This window comes from Alligator mississippiensis, chromosome 5 (assembly GCF_030867095.1).
Source record: "Alligator mississippiensis isolate rAllMis1 chromosome 5, rAllMis1, whole genome shotgun sequence".
NCBI classification, from domain to species: Eukaryota; Metazoa; Chordata; order Crocodylia; family Alligatoridae; genus Alligator; species Alligator mississippiensis.
In genome coordinates this window covers 219368753-219385366 of record NC_081828.1, presented here as the reverse complement: position 1 = coordinate 219385366, position 16614 = coordinate 219368753, and the positions used below count along the sequence as shown (strand labels likewise).

Below are 16614 nucleotides of genomic sequence, written 5' to 3'. Positions count from 1 at the left end.
TTCTGCTCATATGCCAGCCCCTCCATACCACTAGGGTCCTGGCAACCCCCCAACCCCGTGCCCTGCTCACCTGCGGGCAGTAGCAGCCGGGCAGGCACTGGGGCAGGTCCCGGCACAGGTCCTGGTGCTGCCGGGTGGAGCAGAGCCCGGCACAGGGCGAGCCACACTCCCGAAACTGGAAGGGCGGTGCACAGCTGGCCTCTGCGGGGATGAGGATGGGTGAGTGTCTGCACTTGGCAGCCATGGACCCATTCCCCCAGGTCCTTCCAGAGCCCCAGGCAGGGCAGGAGACCCTGGGCAAAGTGAGCAGGGAGCCAGGGGGAGTAAGGATGCAGCCCATACAACGGGTGTATGGGACACCATGCTGGGGGAGTAGTGCCCATGCCACTGGTGCCCTCCCCAACCCCTCCGTGTGCCCCCTGGACTCCGCAGCCCCCAACCCGTGCCCGAGGACCCCTCACCGGAGCACTCGGTGTAGTCGCACATGCGGAACTGGCCGTCCAGCCCCACGCAGGCGTCGGCCGCCGCGGCCCCGCCGGCAGCCCACTGGTTGCGGTAGCGCTGTTGCACCAGGAAGCTGCAGGAGCACTGGGTCCAGGCCGTCCAGGGGCTCCAGGAGCAGGCATCTGGGGGCACAGAGCTGCAGGGCTGAGGCTTTCTCCCTGCCCAGCAGCTGGGCAGAGACCCCAGGATAGGGGGGTACTGCCTGTACAGCATAGCTGCATTTGGGCACTCTCCCCTTGCCCCTGCAATGGGTGAGGGTCATCTGTGTCCCATCCCCTCCCAGCTCTCTCTTTGCCTCAGTTTCCCCTCTGCATCCTGGCAAAGCACTCTGGGAGCCAGAAAGGTGCCCTGAACACCTCTCCTTACTGCAGAGCTGGGGGGTGTCTTCCTGGGGAAGCTCAGCCCTGCGGCGTTGGGGGTGGGGGGACAGATGCACAGGGGGGCTGGCTGGATGTGCTCCGTAGGTGGATGAATGCAGCCATCGGGCATCAGAGCCAGGCTGCAGATGCCCCTAACCCCCAGCCTGGAGCCCCCCTGCCAGGGCCTTACCTTCGCAGGCCCGCAGGTAGCAGGGCTGCAGCTCCTGGCGGGTGCTCTGGTTGCAGGAGGCGCCAGGGTCCTGCGGCATGGGGCAGGCACAGGCCCCACTGCGGGAGGCCAGCCCCGGGCCGCAGGACCGCGAGCAGGGACCCCAGCTGGACCACACACACTCCTCGGCTCCTGTGGGTAGCAATCGCAGTCACGGGGCAGCCGGGCGGGTAGGGACCTGGGGGTCATGTCCAGCCCCCTGCTCGGGCTGGGAGCTGCCCCGTCTGCACCAGTTTATCCAACACTGCATGAGCAGCCATGTTGCATGGGCACCATGCCCCAATGCACTGAGGGCACCCTGACCTGCCCCGGGGAGCGCTGGGGGGTGAGGCCTGGCAGTGCCCTGGTGCTGAAAGAACAGGATGTGGGTTGTTAAGTGCACTTGAGAAACCCCAGGCTGAGGCTGTGCCCCAACTGCTGAGGAAGGCAAAACCCCCCAGTGCACACCAGTCTGAGCAGGAGGGAAATCCCTTCCTGCCCCAGTGCAGCGTTGGGCCGATCCTGAGAGGAGGAGCAAGACCCTCCAGCCAGGACCCTGCGGGGATGGTGCCAGCAAGACCCCCAGGTCCTTCTTCGCAGAGCTGACACCCGGTCGACCTTCCCCTGGGCCTGTCCTTACCTGGACAGGGTGGCGTGGGGCAGTCCTGGGCCTCGGCTTCGGGGCCGGTGCAGTCGAAGCCGTTGTTGCGGGGCGGGGGGTTGAGGCAGGCCCGGGTGCGGATCTGAGTGCCGGGGCCACAGGTGACAGGGCAGTCAGACCAGGGGGACCAGGGCGTCCAGGCACCATTCACTGCGGAGGGAACAGGGCGTGACTAGGGTCCCGCAGCGGAGAGAAGCCGGGATGGAGGGGATGGGGGGCACTCACCCGCACAGGTGATGTCCTGGCAGTAGATGCCCTCCGGGGTGCAGATGCTGCAGAAGGGGCAGGCAGAGCGGGAGGGTCAGTGCAGCCCAGCCCACCCCACTGACCCCCTGGTGTTAGGTCCCTGGTGTTAGCCCGCTGCTGAGGGGAGAGAGGGGAGAACCCAGGAGTCCTGGCTCCCAGCGGGCTGCACTGACTGCCCCCCATGCTGTCCTGACCCTGTGGCACTGACCATTGCTGGCACTCGCCCTGCAGCCAGGTATCTCCCAGGTGCCGGTCACTGCCCTTGAGAGGACAGAGCGGGGGACAAGGCCCCGGGGCGCAGGGCCGGCTCTGCAGCTGCTCCTGCTGGCACTCGGCCGCCTCCGACCCCGACGTGGGCGTCCTGGAAAGCAAGGAGGGCAGAGCATGAGAGCATGACTGGGACATGGCCACGGGTTGGGAGAAAAACAACTCCCAAAGGGCTGGGAGCTCCCCACGCCAATGCCCCCCAGCCCACGGCAGGTGGGGCCCACCTGAAGCGGCTCTGGCGGCCGTGGCCGCAGGTGAGGCTGCACTCGGCCCAGCTGGACCAGTGGCTCCAGGCGCAGTGGGAGGGTGGGCAGGTGTGGTTGGTGCACATGAGCCGCCCGCCCACGCACGTGCAGTTGTTGCAGCCATCATCCCGCAAGCTGCCCGGTGCCCAGCTGTGGCCCTGCGTGTCCGTGCACTCGCACAGCTGGGCTGGCACGCACACCCCGTCCTGCTCCAGGGTCCCTGCGGGGCAGAGGGGAAGGTGATGTGGGGCAGCCAGGGCCTGCTGGGAACACATGGAGCCCGTCTGTGCCCTGCAGGGCAATGCCCCTTGGGCTGTGGTGCATGTGCATATGCATGTGAGTCCATGTGCATGTATGGGTAATGGTATGTACATGGACAGGCACATGCATGTGTGTATGTGTGTATACGCACATGTAAATGTATGTGTATTTATGGGTGTGAATGTGCATGCATTTGTGTGCATGTGTGTGCGTGTGCATGAATGTGCTTCTATGGGTGTGCATTTGGGCATGTGCAAGAGTGTGTGTGCATGTATACACGTGTGTACGTGTGTGAGCACTTACGCAGCGCTGCCTCTTGCTGGGCAGCACCACATTACTCAGAGGGGTGTCATAGGTCCCATACTGCACACCGCACATAGAGAGTCCCCTGCAGGGCAGGTGCGGGATCCCACCGCTATCCCCACTCCAGGGAGAGGGCATGTGACCCATGAGGGGTGTCACCAATGGGAGGAGCACGATGCCTGAGCAACCCCCCTCAACCCCAAGCAGAGCCAGTGACCCTCCCCACCCCCCCACTGCAGCACCCACCGTCTGGGCAGCGGCAGCCGGGCTCGCAGGCCTCCGTGTCCTGGCACATGATGCCCTCCTGCAGGTCCCCGCAGTGGCGTGGGCACCTGTTGGCACAGTCCACCATCTCCATGCCTGGTGGGCAGCCCTCCTCTGTGGGGGGCACATGTTAGCTTAGCCCCAGGCTGGGAGAGACTGCCTTAGGGGGTCTTGGGGTTGTCCTTGCCTCTGCGGATGACATGGACAAGGGCCCCCTGCACCTGTCCAGGGGCCTCTCCTGGGCCCTGCCTCCCCGCTGCCTTGGTGGGGGGACGAGTGCAGACCCCCAGCCCAGCCCCTTTGCTGCAGGCCAGGGCTGCTCAGCCCAGCACAGGGGAGCTTGGGGGCCACATCTGACTTCCCCACCTGGCTCCGTACCCCCTAGGAGGTTTCTGAGACCCCTGTACCCTGCATGGACCCTGCTGTGCCTCAAGGTGCACAGCACGACCCCTGACCCCGGGACCTGCACTGCATCCCGGGGGACCCTCCAGCACACCCTAGAGATGGGGTCCCACGCTCCTGCCCATGACCCCCGCTCTCCCTACCGCAAGGCCGTGGGTTGCAGACACGGACATGGTGCTTCTCCCCGGGGCAGCGGCGCCCGCCGTTCTTGGGTGGGGGGTGGGTGCAGGTGCGGCTGCGCACGGAGCGACCCCCGCCGCAGGTGCGGTCACACCACGACCACGGGCTCCACTTGGACCAGGCCCCGTCCACTGTGGGGAAGAAGAGCCGTCACCCCCCAAACCCAGCTCTAGGCAGCTCCATGAGCTTATCCAAAACCGGGCTTGGCACGGGGCAGATCCGGGCTTGCTGTGAGCCCCCCTACCTCTGCAGGCTTGCAGGTTGCAGAAGCGGCGCTCGGCGTGGGCGCTGAGGATGCCCTCGCACCAGTGCCCGCCGGGGCCAGGCGGGTGGTAGGCACGTAGGCGTTGCTGCTGCCCCACGCCGCAGCTGCGTGAGCACGAGCTCCAGGGGCCCCAGCCTGTCCAGCTGCAATTCATGCCTGCACACTCCTCACCCAGGCATGGGGGCACGTCTGTGGGGTGGAGAGGGGCCCAGTGAGCGGCCATGCATGGGCTGGGGGTGCTGCAACACCCAGGGGCTGCATCCATCCCTGTTCCCTACACGCAGCCACCCTGGACCCCTCCGAGGGATGGTGCCTGCTGCCCCTGTATGTGGGGGTCTTTTGCTCCCGAGCCCTGGAGGAGCTCAACTGGGCCTGCCCCTGAGCCAACTAGGACCTGGGGCTGTGAGCGGGGAGAGCCCAGCACGCCAGCTGAGGTCAGCCAGCTCATGTCACAGGTGAGCTGTACCCCAGGACTCTCAGCCCCCCAAACCTGTGCACTGGGGCAGGTTGCAGGCCCGCTCCTGGAAGGCCTCCCCCGTGCAGTTGGCTCCTGCCGCGCAGAACCGGGTCCGGGTCTTCAGGGCCGGGAGCTCGGGGTCAGTGCAGGTCCGGGAGCAGGGCGTCCAGGATGACCAGGGGCTGAAGCCCTCCTCAGACCCTGTGGTGCGGGCACACAGGGTAGCACAGGGTTAACTCATAGGTCTAGAGGCCACCAGTGGACCCCTTGCAGGGGGAGAAGCATTCTGGGGAAACTGAGGCACGGAGAAAAGGAGGGGTGCATCCCAGCCAAGCAAAGGATATTCACAGCCCCCCATCCCAGCATGGCCCCGTACCTGGGACACTGGGCACCGGCTCCTTCGTGGGACCTTCCACCGCTGAGGGGGGAGAACAGAGAACAGGGGTTCACCGTGCAGCCACCGCCCCAACCCCCAGCACCCGCCTGGATCCCAAGAGAGACCCAGACATCCTCCTGCTGCCCCCGACGCTGGCTCACCAGCACAGTCGGGTGTCTGGCAGTACTTGGTGTCCATCCGGGGCCCGATGCAGTCCTTGCCCCCGTGGGCGGGCGCGGGGCGGGTGCAGCTCCGTGACCGCGTCATGTTTCCCAGCCCGCCGCACGTTCGGGAGCAGGAGGTCCAGGGGCTCCAGGCGCTGAAGCCCCCATCCAGCGGGCACGGGGTGAAGGAGCAGTTGAGCTGCCCGTGCTGGCAGGTGCTGGGAGGCGAGAAAGGGCCCCAGTGTCACGGGGAGACGGCGATGCCTGGGGGCGACTGTCGTGTGGCTCTGAGCTCGGACACGGGGTTTGCCTGGGGTGTTTTGGACAGGCCTGATCCTGCCTCAGGCTGGGCTTGGACTGGATGCGAGCCTGCAGCTCCCTCCCAGTTTGACATCTCTGTGCTGCTATGATCTGACGACACAGCTCCACGCACCGATCCAGCGTGGACCAGCGCCAGCACGTGGGCGCAGGGCCCGTGACCGCCCATCCTCCCATGGCTGCCAGAGTGCCCGGCAACTCACCAGCTGCTACAGCCGGAGTGGAGGCTGCCGCGGTGCGGCACCTCCTGGCCAGGCACGAGGGGGTGGCCCTGGACAGTCACAGCGGTCAGCAAGGCCCCAGGGTCCGCGGAGATGTTCTGCAGCGTCCACAGGATGTCCTTGGTCAGCACGCAGGGGCACTCCTGCCGGGAGGCGGATGGCACAACTCAGGGGAAACCCCTTGCCATGCAACGGGGGGTGCAAAAGGCAGGGACCAGCCCTCTAACTCCTGAACCTCCCAAGTGTTGGTGTTTCTGCACGGCCACGGCCTGATCCACACACTCGTTACACTCACGTTCAGCTTTGCAATGTTCACGAGAAGAAACCAGCACATCGCTTTTTATGCCGAGGCCTCGTCTAACTCAGCAAGCCCCCTTAGCCCCCAGCCATGCGTAGAGGGGTTCCCTTCCTGAACCCCCACACACAGGAGCGGATGCAAATGCAAGAGTCCTGGGGCAGGGAGATGTGGTGGTCCCCTCCCCTCTCACCCCCAGGGTACCTGGCCTGGGGGCTGACCTGGAGGCAGGCGCCGCGGTGCTGCAGGGTGCCGGCGGGGCAGTGGCAGCCCTCCTCGCAGCCGTCCGAGAAACAGTCCATCTGTCCGGCCAGGTGGGCGCAGCTGTAGGGGCAGCCCTCCTCCTGCAGGCACTCGCGGTACAGCCGCTCCGCCGGGCAGCCCACCTCTGGGAGAGGCCGAGAAGGTGCTCAGAGCCCGCTCCCCACAGCAGGAGCCCCCTTGGCAGGGGAAGCAGGGGAGGGTGGGGGGCCACTCACCGAGGCAAACTTGGGTGTTGCAGGTCTTGCTCTGCACAGACAGGCCCTGGCAGCCGGGGCGGAGGCACTCCCGGGTGCGGATCTGCTCCCCACCGCCACACGTGACACTGCATGCACCCCACGGGGACCACGCGCTCCATGGTGCTTCCTCTGGGACATGCAAAGCGGGGCGGGACGGTGAGACGAGGCTCCCCAGGATGACCCCCTGCCCCTGAAAGCAGCCCAGCTCTGCCTCCTGGCCACTTGCACAGCCCTCCCAGCCTCAGTTTCCCCTTTTCCCTGCGTGCTGCCCACTGAGATGGGAACGTCTCTGGCACACACGGCCTCTTACACACATGCAGCTCCAAGCACTCTAGGCCAGGAGGTCTGTGCAGCGACCTGAGCTGGATGTGCCCGGTGCGACAGTGCCTCTCATTTTGCATCCTACCACAGACAGGGACAGCTACAATGTGGCTTGACCCCCACCCCCTGCTCAGCCCTGTATCCTTTGGCCCGTCACCTTCGCAGGGGAGCTGTCCCCGGCAGGCTCTCTGCTGCTGGCTGCCCCCGGCGCAGCCCCGGCCCCCGTGCTGGGGTGCAGGGTTGTCGCAGGCTCGGCCGCGGACCTGGGTGCCCTCCCGGCAGCGGTGGGAGCAGGGCGACCACGGCCCCCAGGCACCCCAGTGCCCATCCAGGTGGCAGGCAGGGTCGGCGTGGCACCGCAGGTGCCCGTCCTCGCACGTGCTGTGGGGGAGGATGGGGGTGGAGCTCGTTATTGCCGGCCTGGCTGTGGACCCCACACTACCTGCATCCGCCAGCTGCCCCCCGAGTCCACAGGGATGTGCTGGGACCTGGCCGTCCCCCCCAGCCCGGCCACAGCCCCCGGGGCACCTGCCTCACTACTGCCCCCTCGGGTCAGAGCTCAGCTGCACCCCCGAACTCACCAGTTCTGGCAGGGCCCGTGCACCGTCTCTCCGGGCTGCACGTATTCCCATGGGGCAGGGCCGGCCCAGGCTGGCAAGGTCCGGTCTTCGGGAGTCCCTGTGGGCCCAGACATGGGAGACATCATCCCCGCTAGCCCCCATAGCTGCTGCACCCTAGGCATGGGACGAAGTGCAACCCAGCACACGGGCTGAGCTGGGCACGGGGCAGGGAGCCAGCCCAGAGGGACCTCTGCTTGCAACCCAACAGTGTCTCGCCGCATCGTCCCCCCTACCCCACGTGTCTCAGGGTGGGGGCTTGGACCTCGCTGCTCCCTTCTTGCCAGGCCAGGACTGGCGCAGGACCCCCTAACCCTGCCTCTAGCATCATAGTCACAATGAAGCAGAGCTAGGAGGGAGCTGCGGGGTCACTTCCAGTCCAAGCCCTAATGAGGCAGGATCAGCCCCGTCCAAACCAGCCCAGACAAACCCCGTGTCCGACCTCAGAGGAGCACAACAGTCACCCCAGGTATCACCCTTGCCCCTGCCGCCTCCCCGCCGGGAAAGCAAAGGGGCCGCAGCCGCCAACGTCCTGCTGCTGCAAAGGGGGGTCATGGATGCTGCAGAGACCCTAGGCCCAAGCCATGCCCCTGCTGCAGAGGAAGCGGAAACCCCCCAGTCTGGACCCCAGGGCCCACACAACCCCGGGCCCAAGGCCACTCACCCCATGAGCCGTTCTGGTACTTGCAGCGGCACTGCCCTGGGCTCACACAGGCTCTGTCCTGCAGCAGCCGCCCTTCAGGGCAGCCACAGGTGGGCTGGCACTGCGCGCTCTCCAGGCAGCCGGCATCGGCTTGCAGGTCCTCGCAGGAGCGGGGACACGGCTTCCCACAGGAGAAGGTCACTTGCCCCCCACCGCAGCCTGAGGGAGGGCATGGGGGGGTCAATGCCCAGCGGGGCACAGAGCCAGGCGGATGCAGGTGCCCGCGGTGTGTTGCCACGGAGACCACAGGGATGATGCTTCATCCTAGCACCCCATGGCCCTGGACCAAGCCGGGAGACCTGCCCAGCTGTCACTGATGCCAGGGTAGAGACCGGGACCTGGGATGGGGAAGAGTGGATAGTCCCCGGTGGGCCATGGAGAGGCCAGCCTGCATCTCACCTTCACAGGTGGTGGCCCCGTCGTGGCACGGCCGGCTCTGCCAGGCCTCCCCAGGGCAGGGCAGGCCCCCGAAGCGGGCAGGGGGGCTGCTGCAGTCCCGGCTGCGCGTCGACTCCCCACCACAGGCATCGCAGGGCGACCAGGGGCCCCAGGAGCTCCAGCCGCCGTCCACTGCCAGCAGGACAAGGGCATGAGACCCAGAACTGCCCCGGCTGACCCTCCTTGCTCGGCTGGGCCCTCGGGGGGGGCAGGGAGGGACACGGGGTCTCTGCCCCATGCTCTGGGTACCCCCTGCAGTCCCATCCAGCCAGGGCTCTGGGGAGGTGGTGGGAAGGGGGAGCCTGCACCTGGGCAGAAGGTGGCAGAGGGGCAGTCCTGGCGCTGCAGCTGGACACCGGCGTCCCCGTGGCGCTCCTGGTCTCCGGAGCAGTCGGAGCCGCCGTGCTGGGGCTGGGGGCAGGCGCAGGTGCGGTACCGCGTCGTGGCCTCGCTACCACATGTCCTCGAGCAGGGGGTCCAGGGGGACCAGTCGCACCAGGCGCCGGGCACTGGGGGATGGAGAGCCAGACAGGAGTTGGCGTGGGCCACCCCAGGGACCCTTTGTCCCCCATCCTGGCTCCCGCAGCCTATCAGTGGAGGGGCACAGACTACCCGCACCCTCCCCTGGAGACCCCCCCAGGCCCCTTTCAGCCTCCGGGATCCCCCCAACCCATCTCCCCATCTCTTGCAGGGCACCTCATCCCTCGCCCCTGCTGTAGCGAGACCCTCCTGGCTCCTCACCTGCGCAGGGCAGGCTGGTGCAGAGCATCTTCCCCCTGGTGCAGGTGCTGGGGAGAGGAGAAGAGGGCAGTGAGGCCAGAGGTATGGGCCCAGCCGTGGCCCCCGTGGTTTGGAGCCAGCACCCCTGGTTCTACAGGTCCAGCTGAGCTGCTGCCCAAGTGCATCTCCAGAGCGCAACGCAGGGTTTGGGATAGGAAGCAAAGCACCAGGGCATGCTAAAGGTCATCTCCAGGCTCTGCTACCCCCTGCCCCTCACCAGTGATTGCAACCATCGCCCCGGGGCACCGTCTGGCCGGGCAGGTGCCGGCGGCTGCTGAGCAGGTCCAGGCAGGTGCAGTCCCGTGGGTCCACGCAGGCTGTGCCGTTCTCGCTCAGCACCTGCCCGTGGGTGCAGTAGCAGCCGGGCTCGCAGCTCCAGACGCAGTGCTGGGGACACAGGGCACGGTCAGGAGGAGACCAGGCTCCCAGGCTGCAGCATCCCCCTGACGCGCTGGCAAGCTGGGGGATCATGGCATCAGGAGCAGGGGAGGCAGCAGTGTGGGGTGCCACCCTGGCAGTTTTAGGGGGGCTCTTACCGAGATGTCATCGCAGGAGCGGGGGCAGGAGGGGCCGCAGCGGCTGTACACGGAGCCCTTCACGACTGTGCACTCCAGCGCTGTGGGTGGGGAGAGGCAGGGTGTGAGGGTGGGACCCATGTTACCCCGGGGACTCCCACCCCACAGCCCTCTGCCCAGCTGGGGTGACTCCTCCAGCCCATTTGCAAAGGTGGAAAAGTATAGCATTTTTTCTGGCACCCCCACCCTGCCCTGCTGGATGCCCCCATTGCAGCCCAGTACCCCCCAGTATCACCACCCACCAGACCGGCCCCACTCACCTGGGCAGTCATGGGGGTGGCAGGCCTCCACCTGGGTGGGGGTCCCCTCACAGTAGTCGCCCTGGCCCTGGGGTGGAGGGTTGTCGCAGCCGCGGGTCCGGGTCCGCAGGCCCCCACCGCAGCTCCGGGTGCACTCGCCCCAGGGGCTCCAGGCACCCCAGCCCCCAATCCCTGGGATAGGCACTGCCGTCAGCTCCTGCCCCTGCACCCGGAGTGGGGGGTGCATGCCCCAAGTGGAGGCCCCCCCCCCCACCACAGCCATGCAGAGAGGAGCCTGGGCCAGGCTGCTGAGACCCAGAGACCCCCCCTCCCCACCGCCCCTCCAGACTCCAGCATCCCCCAGCTCAGCCCAGGGCACTCACGTGAGCAAGGCTGGAGGTGGCAGGGCTGGACCTCACTCTCGGGGCCCAGGCAGGGCAGCCCGGTGCCGGCGGGCATGGGGTCCGTGCAGAAGCGGTACCGGTTCTGGAGGCCCAGCCCGCAGGAGGCCGAGCACTCGCTCCAGGGGGTCCACTCCGACCAGCTGCCATTCGCTGTGGGGGAGGAGCGGGGGCACCATTACAGGGAGGCTGGCAGCCCCCTGCACCCCAGGGAGCAGAGAGGGTCTTCCCAGACCCATCCCAGCCTGCAACGCTCCCCCTCGGGGAGAGCTCGGGGGTGGGGACCCAGGTGCCTCTGGTCCATGCCCAGGGGTAGGTGCTGGCTGCTATGACTGCTGTGTTCGGGGAGCAGAACTGAGCTGGGGCCGCGGGGTGATAGGGGCTGCCCAGTGACCCAGGGCAGGCCAGGAGCAGGGTGGGCACAAGTGGGGAACAGCCTTTGTGTCCCCACGAGTGAGGGGGTCCCAGCAGTGGGACCATCCACTTCTGGGGGTACGAGATGGGGGGGCACCCACTTTCCCTGGGCTCCAAGATGTCCCGCAGGTGTCCAGCTCTGCCTTACCATGCCCACAGGGCCCGCGGGAGCAGTTGGAGATGCGGCCGAATACGCAGGAGCTGGGGGAGGGAGAGAGCAGGGGTCAGGCCCGGAGGACACGGGACAGGGGCGTGGGGAGCCGCGGGCGGGGCGCACTGACCAGGTCTCGCAGCCCCTGGTCACAGTGTCGCCGGGGCGATACAGCACGCCGGCCTCGGTGCACGGGCACTCGGACGCTGCCACGCACTGGTTGTCCTGTGGGCACACGGCACGTTGGACACCCCTAGCCCCCAACGTGGCTTTGCTGGGACCCCAGACCGGGCAGTGGGGACCGTGGGGCCTCTCTTCCACCTGCTGCCCCCACGGCCGCATCTGGCGCCAGCCCCTTACTCACCAGCAGGATGGCACCGGGTGGGCAGTAGCAGCCGGCGTGGCACGTCCTGTTGGCCAGGAACGCTGTGCTCAGCTCGGCGCACGAGGCCGGCACGTCGGCGCACTCTTGCCAGACCTTCCCGGCCGGGCAGACACCGGGCTTCTCGCCTGGGTGTGCGGAAAAAGCAGGGAGATGGAAGAGGGTACGATCAAGCATTTTTGGGGTGGCCGGCAAGTGCCCCAATCTGGCAAGGCCCCCACGGTGCCGGCCATGCATGGGACACTGGGGTCAGAGGAGAATGGGGGTGTCCTGGCTGTATTTCTCCAATGGCCGGAGAGGGGGCATGAGCCAGAGCTGATGGGCACGGAGCTGGGAGGAGGCTCCAAAGCTGGGTTTGGGGGAGCCAGGGGCTCAGACAGACAGACACAGCCTCACCAGCACAGGGTTGGAGGTTGCAGGTGGCGAACTCAACCCGGCGGAGGGTGGCGCTGGCCCGCGTGCGGTTCTGGTAGCCACCCCCGCAGGGCACCGAGCACTCGGACCAGGGACCCCACTCTGCCCCCGCACCTGCGGAGAATGGGCACAGCTCAGGCAGGCCGGGACGAGGCAGGTCCCACCACGCCTCTCGGGGTCTGCACCCAGTGATCCCCATCACCCAGGACCCCCAACCCCACGGACCCCCTGTGCCCCCAGGCTGGAGCAGAGGGGTCTCCTTGGCCGCTGTACTGGCTCACGCACCCTTGCAGGGCTGCAGGCTGCAGAAGGTGACCTCCACACTGGGGCCCGGGCATTCACGGCCCCCAAAGGCAGCAGGCGGCTGGGAGGCAGCGCGGTACCGCCGCTGTGTGCCCACGTTGCAGCTACGGCTGCAGGAGCTCCACACCGTCCAGCTGCTCCAACCGCAGTCCACTGCGAGGGGGAAATGGTATTAGGGATCCACCTCTGGACTCCAGGCTTCCCCGGGGACCCCTGAGGACCCTGAGGGGCCAGACTACACCATGTGGCAGCTGGGACTGGACTGGACCCAGCACCCTAGCATTGCACCTCCCTGTCCCCACCCAGCCCTGAGCACCCTCCTTGGAGAGCTCCATAGCCTGGCCAGGGCAGGACCAGGGCTGGATGTTACCTGGACAAGGCTCTGTGCTGCACACCATTTCCCCAGAGATGCAGGTGCTGTGGAGGAGACAGAGCCAGTCAGCTGATCCCAGCAGCTGCAGAGGGCTGGGATCAGCCCCATGCTTCACAGCCATCAACAAATGTCAACGACGCATCAGGGATGAGGAAGGAGGGAATTGTGAACGAGACAGAAAGGCTCACGATGCCCCTTTATCAACCCATGGCGCGTCCGTGCCTTGAATCCAACCCCAGCCGCGGTCCCCGGGCCACCGGCACCTACCAGTTGTTGCAGGCGTCGAGTGGGGCAGTGGTGCCAGGTGGGTAGAGCAGGCCCTGGTGGTGGCAGGGGCAGGCGGTGGGTGGCACACAGGTGTCGTTGAGCAGCCGGAGCCCGGCAGGGCAGTAGCAGCCATCGTAGCAATGGGCGGCGCACTCCACGCCGACGTCCTGGTCCAGGCAGAGCCGTGGGCAAGCGCCGCCGTGCTCTTGGCACTCCTTGGCCGTGCGGTACACCATGTTCCCCGGGCACAGCGCTGTGGGCAGGGGGGGCGTGGGTGCCTGCTCCATCGTGCCCCAAGGGCCTGCCCCTCCCTAGGGCATCTCCCACCCACGGGGGTGAACGTCCCCTCTGCCCAGACCCAGCCCCATACCCTTGCAGGGCTGCGTGTTGCAGTCGCGGGTCTGGACCAGGGGCCCCGAGCACTCAGGCCCGCCATAGGCCGGGTTGGAGCAGGTCCGGTTGCGGATCTGGACACCGGAGTCGCAGGCGGCTGAGCAGGAGGACCAGGCCGTCCATGGGGTCCAGACGCCCTCCACTGCAGGGCAGAGCCGGCAGCATGAGGGGTGAGAGGTTGGAAGGTCCCCAGTCTCCCCAGGGTTGGGGTGAAGGGGGCAGGATGGAGCCAGGACCCCCCAGCCAGGATGGAGTGCCACTACCTAGGAGCACATCCCATCCTTGGGGCCACGCTGCCACCCCAGCGACCCCTGCCATCCTCCCCAGCATGGGGTCCCCTGGGTCTCGGTGCCTTCCTGCCCCAGCTGGCGGCACTCACTGGGGCAGGGCGGCGTGTCACATGGCTCCTCCTGCACGGATGGCCCCTGGCAGCTGCCCCCTTCGCTGAGCTCCCCAGTGCCGTTGCAGTGGCGGAAACGCTTCCGCACCCCGACTCGGTCCACGTCGTAGAAGCAGGTCTTGGAGCAGGGCGACCATGGGGTCCAGGCGCTCCAGGGCCCGGGCGGCTCTGGGAGGATCATGAGGGAGGGAGAGGGTCAGTGCTGGTGCCAGGGGACGCGGCTGCACCATGCAAGGAAAGGGGTGGGAGGCAACAGGCCCCCTAGGACAGGTTGAGGGGAAGGTGCTGGGGGCTGCATGCCCTGCACCAGGAAATGCACTGAAGCAGGGCCACCTGGACTCCTGGGTCCTCCCTGGATGCGCTATCGCTCCCACTGCGGACAGCTGCCCTGGTGTCACCCCCCCACCCCGGCTGGCATGCAGCCCTCAGCAACACATACGTACCGGCGGGGCAGGGCGTGTGGCACTCCCGCACCTCCTGGGCGTCCCCATCGCAGGGGGCCCCGCCGTTGGCTGCAGTGGGGTTGGAGGGTGACCTGTGGGGAGGAGGAGGTCAGTAGCACCCTCCTGCTGACCCTGCTCCTCTCCTCCAACCTGGGGGGCAGTGGGACGTGGGGGCAGCTCCCAGCTCCCCCCAGCCAGCACGGCTCCATCTCTTCCCTAGGGCTCCCCAAGCCAGGGAGAGCCAGCGCCTGATGTCCTGGGTGGGGGGGGATGCTTGCTCTGCCCCCCACCCATCACGAAGGTCCCCAGGGCCAGGAGCTGCATCTCCCGGGCATACCTGAACCTCTCCTGCATGCCAACGCCGCAGCTGCGGTCGCAGGGCGTCCAGGCCGACCAGGCCGACCAGCCGCAGGGCATGGGGCAGGGCACGGAGTCACACGTCACCACGCCGTCCAGGCACACGCTGCAGAGGACACAGATGGGGTTAGCGGGAGGAAGGTCTGATGAGGGCAAGGGCAACCTGGGTCAGGGGTCAGAGCAGAGCGGGGTTTTGGCAGTGGCATGGGGCAGGTGAGGGCATGGGATCATGCCTGCCCCGGGCAACACCAGCCCAGATATAGGTTTGTCTGACCCAGATAAGCAATAGCTCTGTGCACAGCCACCAGACACCCAGCAATAGCAATAGCTCATAGCCTAGACACCCAGAGCCCCCAAACTTGCCCCAAGTGAAGCTGGGAAATGAGGCCTGGCAGTGAGTGGGCAGGGGCAGGCAGGATGCAGTGCAGGCATGTGCAGTGTGCAGTGTGGCAGGGGGCATCATGGCAGGAGGCAATGTGCAGTAGGGCAGTGGGCAGTGGGGCAGGGGACAGTGTCAGCAGGGTACAATGCACAGGGTGCCGTGTGGCCGGGTGCTCTGCAGATATGTTGCAGTGTGCAGTACGGCAGGATGCAGTGGGGCAAGGTGCAATGGGCAGTGGGGCTGAGTGCAGTGCCAATAGGTTGCAGTGTGCAGTAGGGCAATGTGCAGTGTGATTGGGTGACAGTGTCAGCAGGGTACAATGCACAGCGTGCAGCGGACCTGGGGGCATCACGCATCGTGGGCAGTATGCAGCAGGCAGCATGCAGTGCAGCCCATGCGCAGTAGGGCCAGGTGCAGTAGGCAGGGGACAATGCACAGGGTGCAGTGGGGCCAGGTGTAGTACTGCAGTGTGCAGTAGGGCAGGATACAGTGGGCAGGAGCCGAGCACTGCAGTGTCTCACCACTGGCTGCAGTTGTCACGCAGAAACATCTCCCCGGGACGGTGCGGCTCGGGGCCCACGTGGCAGTGGCACTGGCTGACATTCACACAGCCACCGTCCTGCAGGAAGAGCCCGGGGGGGCACCGGCAGCCTGCCAATATCCACGAGACGCAGTGAGCACCCACCCACCAGGCCCGGCGCAGCAGGGGTCGGCTCCTGCAGGTGCAGGCATGGGAAAACCCCCCAGACACCAGAGCCACAGCATGAACGTGGGGGGCTGGTGCCACGCAGGGCACCTCCAGCATAGCCTGTGCCCAGGGGGACCCCAGTGACGCCCCCATGTCTGCTCCCACCAAGGGGGAGGGAGAGGATGCATTGAACAGCTGGGGGACACCTGGGTTCTTGCTCCCCCAAACAACCCAGCCTGGCCTGTGGACCCCCAGCGCTGCTCACCCTCCACGCAGGGGCTCTGGCAGCTCCTCTGGGCGCCCAGGTCGCGGCAGGCCTGGGGGCACGGCGCCACAAGGCCCCTCTCGCAGTCCGCAGCCTGCACGTACACCATCTCAGGGCCACAGTCTGTGGGCAGAAGTGGGACCAGGGGCAGGTGAGGCGGAGACACCCTAGCTGTGCCCCCTTGCCACCCCCCACCTGCAGCCCTGGCCCCCAGTCACCCCTACAGCCCTCTCCTCCTGGCACTTAGCACCCCTGCCCAGTGCCCCCAGTCCCATCCCCATCCATCCCCTGCCCTACCCCAGTCACACCCATGCCCACTCCCCACAGCATCCCCCACTTGCCCCCAGGACCCCAACCCTTTCCCCTGGGGCTCTCACCGCGGGCATCCCCGCAGGGCTGCAGGTTGCAGGGCTCTGTCTGCACAGCGTCACCGGGGCAAGCCTGGCCCCCGTTCTTGGGCGGGGGGTCGGCGCAGCTCCGCGTGCGGCTCCGCACCCCGCCCCGGCACTCCGCATCGCAGTCCGACCACTCGCCCCATGCGGCCCAGGCACCGTGCACTGGAAACCCCCCCGGGAGAGAGGCACCATGGGGCCGGCAGCTGGGGATCAGCTTCCCCTGCCCCCAACCCTGACCACCAGACTGGTCTGGCCCCTGTGATGCACTGCCCACTGATCCAGCTGTGACCCATTCCCCGGGGAGACTCCCCAGGCATCATGCCTCCCCCAAAACCCCCATAGCTGGGACACTGCAGGGGAAGTCCCTGGCTGGACTGGGCCAGGTGGTATCAGGGAGGTGGGTTGCAGGATGCCAGA

General features: G+C 67.1%; 1 protein-coding gene across 1 annotated transcript in view; it reads right to left on the bottom strand.

Moving 5' to 3' along the window:
* The window catches only part of LOC109285107 (SCO-spondin), a 61366-nt gene that overhangs the window by 8524 nt on the left and 36228 nt on the right, over positions 1-16614 (bottom strand). The window contains exons 57-96 of the mRNA XM_059729438.1: positions 16180-16359; positions 15803-15925; positions 15371-15500; positions 14448-14573; positions 14111-14202; positions 13647-13835; positions 13245-13409; positions 12875-13127; positions 12605-12651; positions 12217-12387; positions 11914-12045; positions 11500-11645; positions 11266-11360; positions 11133-11185; positions 10553-10723; positions 10191-10361; positions 9892-9971; positions 9573-9742; positions 9317-9363; positions 8884-9084; positions 8537-8707; positions 8099-8296; positions 7399-7495; positions 6975-7198; positions 6476-6625; positions 6218-6384; positions 5684-5844; positions 5160-5380; positions 4999-5040; positions 4656-4823; positions 4145-4354; positions 3864-4031; positions 3301-3432; positions 2470-2710; positions 2187-2339; positions 1958-2004; positions 1712-1882; positions 1054-1224; positions 462-626; positions 71-201 (exon numbers count right to left, since the gene is read on the bottom strand). Coding sequence (XP_059585421.1) covers positions 71-201; positions 462-626; positions 1054-1224; positions 1712-1882; positions 1958-2004; positions 2187-2339; positions 2470-2710; positions 3301-3432; positions 3864-4031; positions 4145-4354; positions 4656-4823; positions 4999-5040; positions 5160-5380; positions 5684-5844; positions 6218-6384; positions 6476-6625; positions 6975-7198; positions 7399-7495; positions 8099-8296; positions 8537-8707; positions 8884-9084; positions 9317-9363; positions 9573-9742; positions 9892-9971; positions 10191-10361; positions 10553-10723; positions 11133-11185; positions 11266-11360; positions 11500-11645; positions 11914-12045; positions 12217-12387; positions 12605-12651; positions 12875-13127; positions 13245-13409; positions 13647-13835; positions 14111-14202; positions 14448-14573; positions 15371-15500; positions 15803-15925; positions 16180-16359 — 5930 coding nt within the window. The remainder of the gene's footprint in view (positions 1-70; positions 202-461; positions 627-1053; positions 1225-1711; positions 1883-1957; positions 2005-2186; positions 2340-2469; positions 2711-3300; positions 3433-3863; positions 4032-4144; positions 4355-4655; positions 4824-4998; positions 5041-5159; positions 5381-5683; positions 5845-6217; positions 6385-6475; positions 6626-6974; positions 7199-7398; positions 7496-8098; positions 8297-8536; positions 8708-8883; positions 9085-9316; positions 9364-9572; positions 9743-9891; positions 9972-10190; positions 10362-10552; positions 10724-11132; positions 11186-11265; positions 11361-11499; positions 11646-11913; positions 12046-12216; positions 12388-12604; positions 12652-12874; positions 13128-13244; positions 13410-13646; positions 13836-14110; positions 14203-14447; positions 14574-15370; positions 15501-15802; positions 15926-16179; positions 16360-16614) is intronic.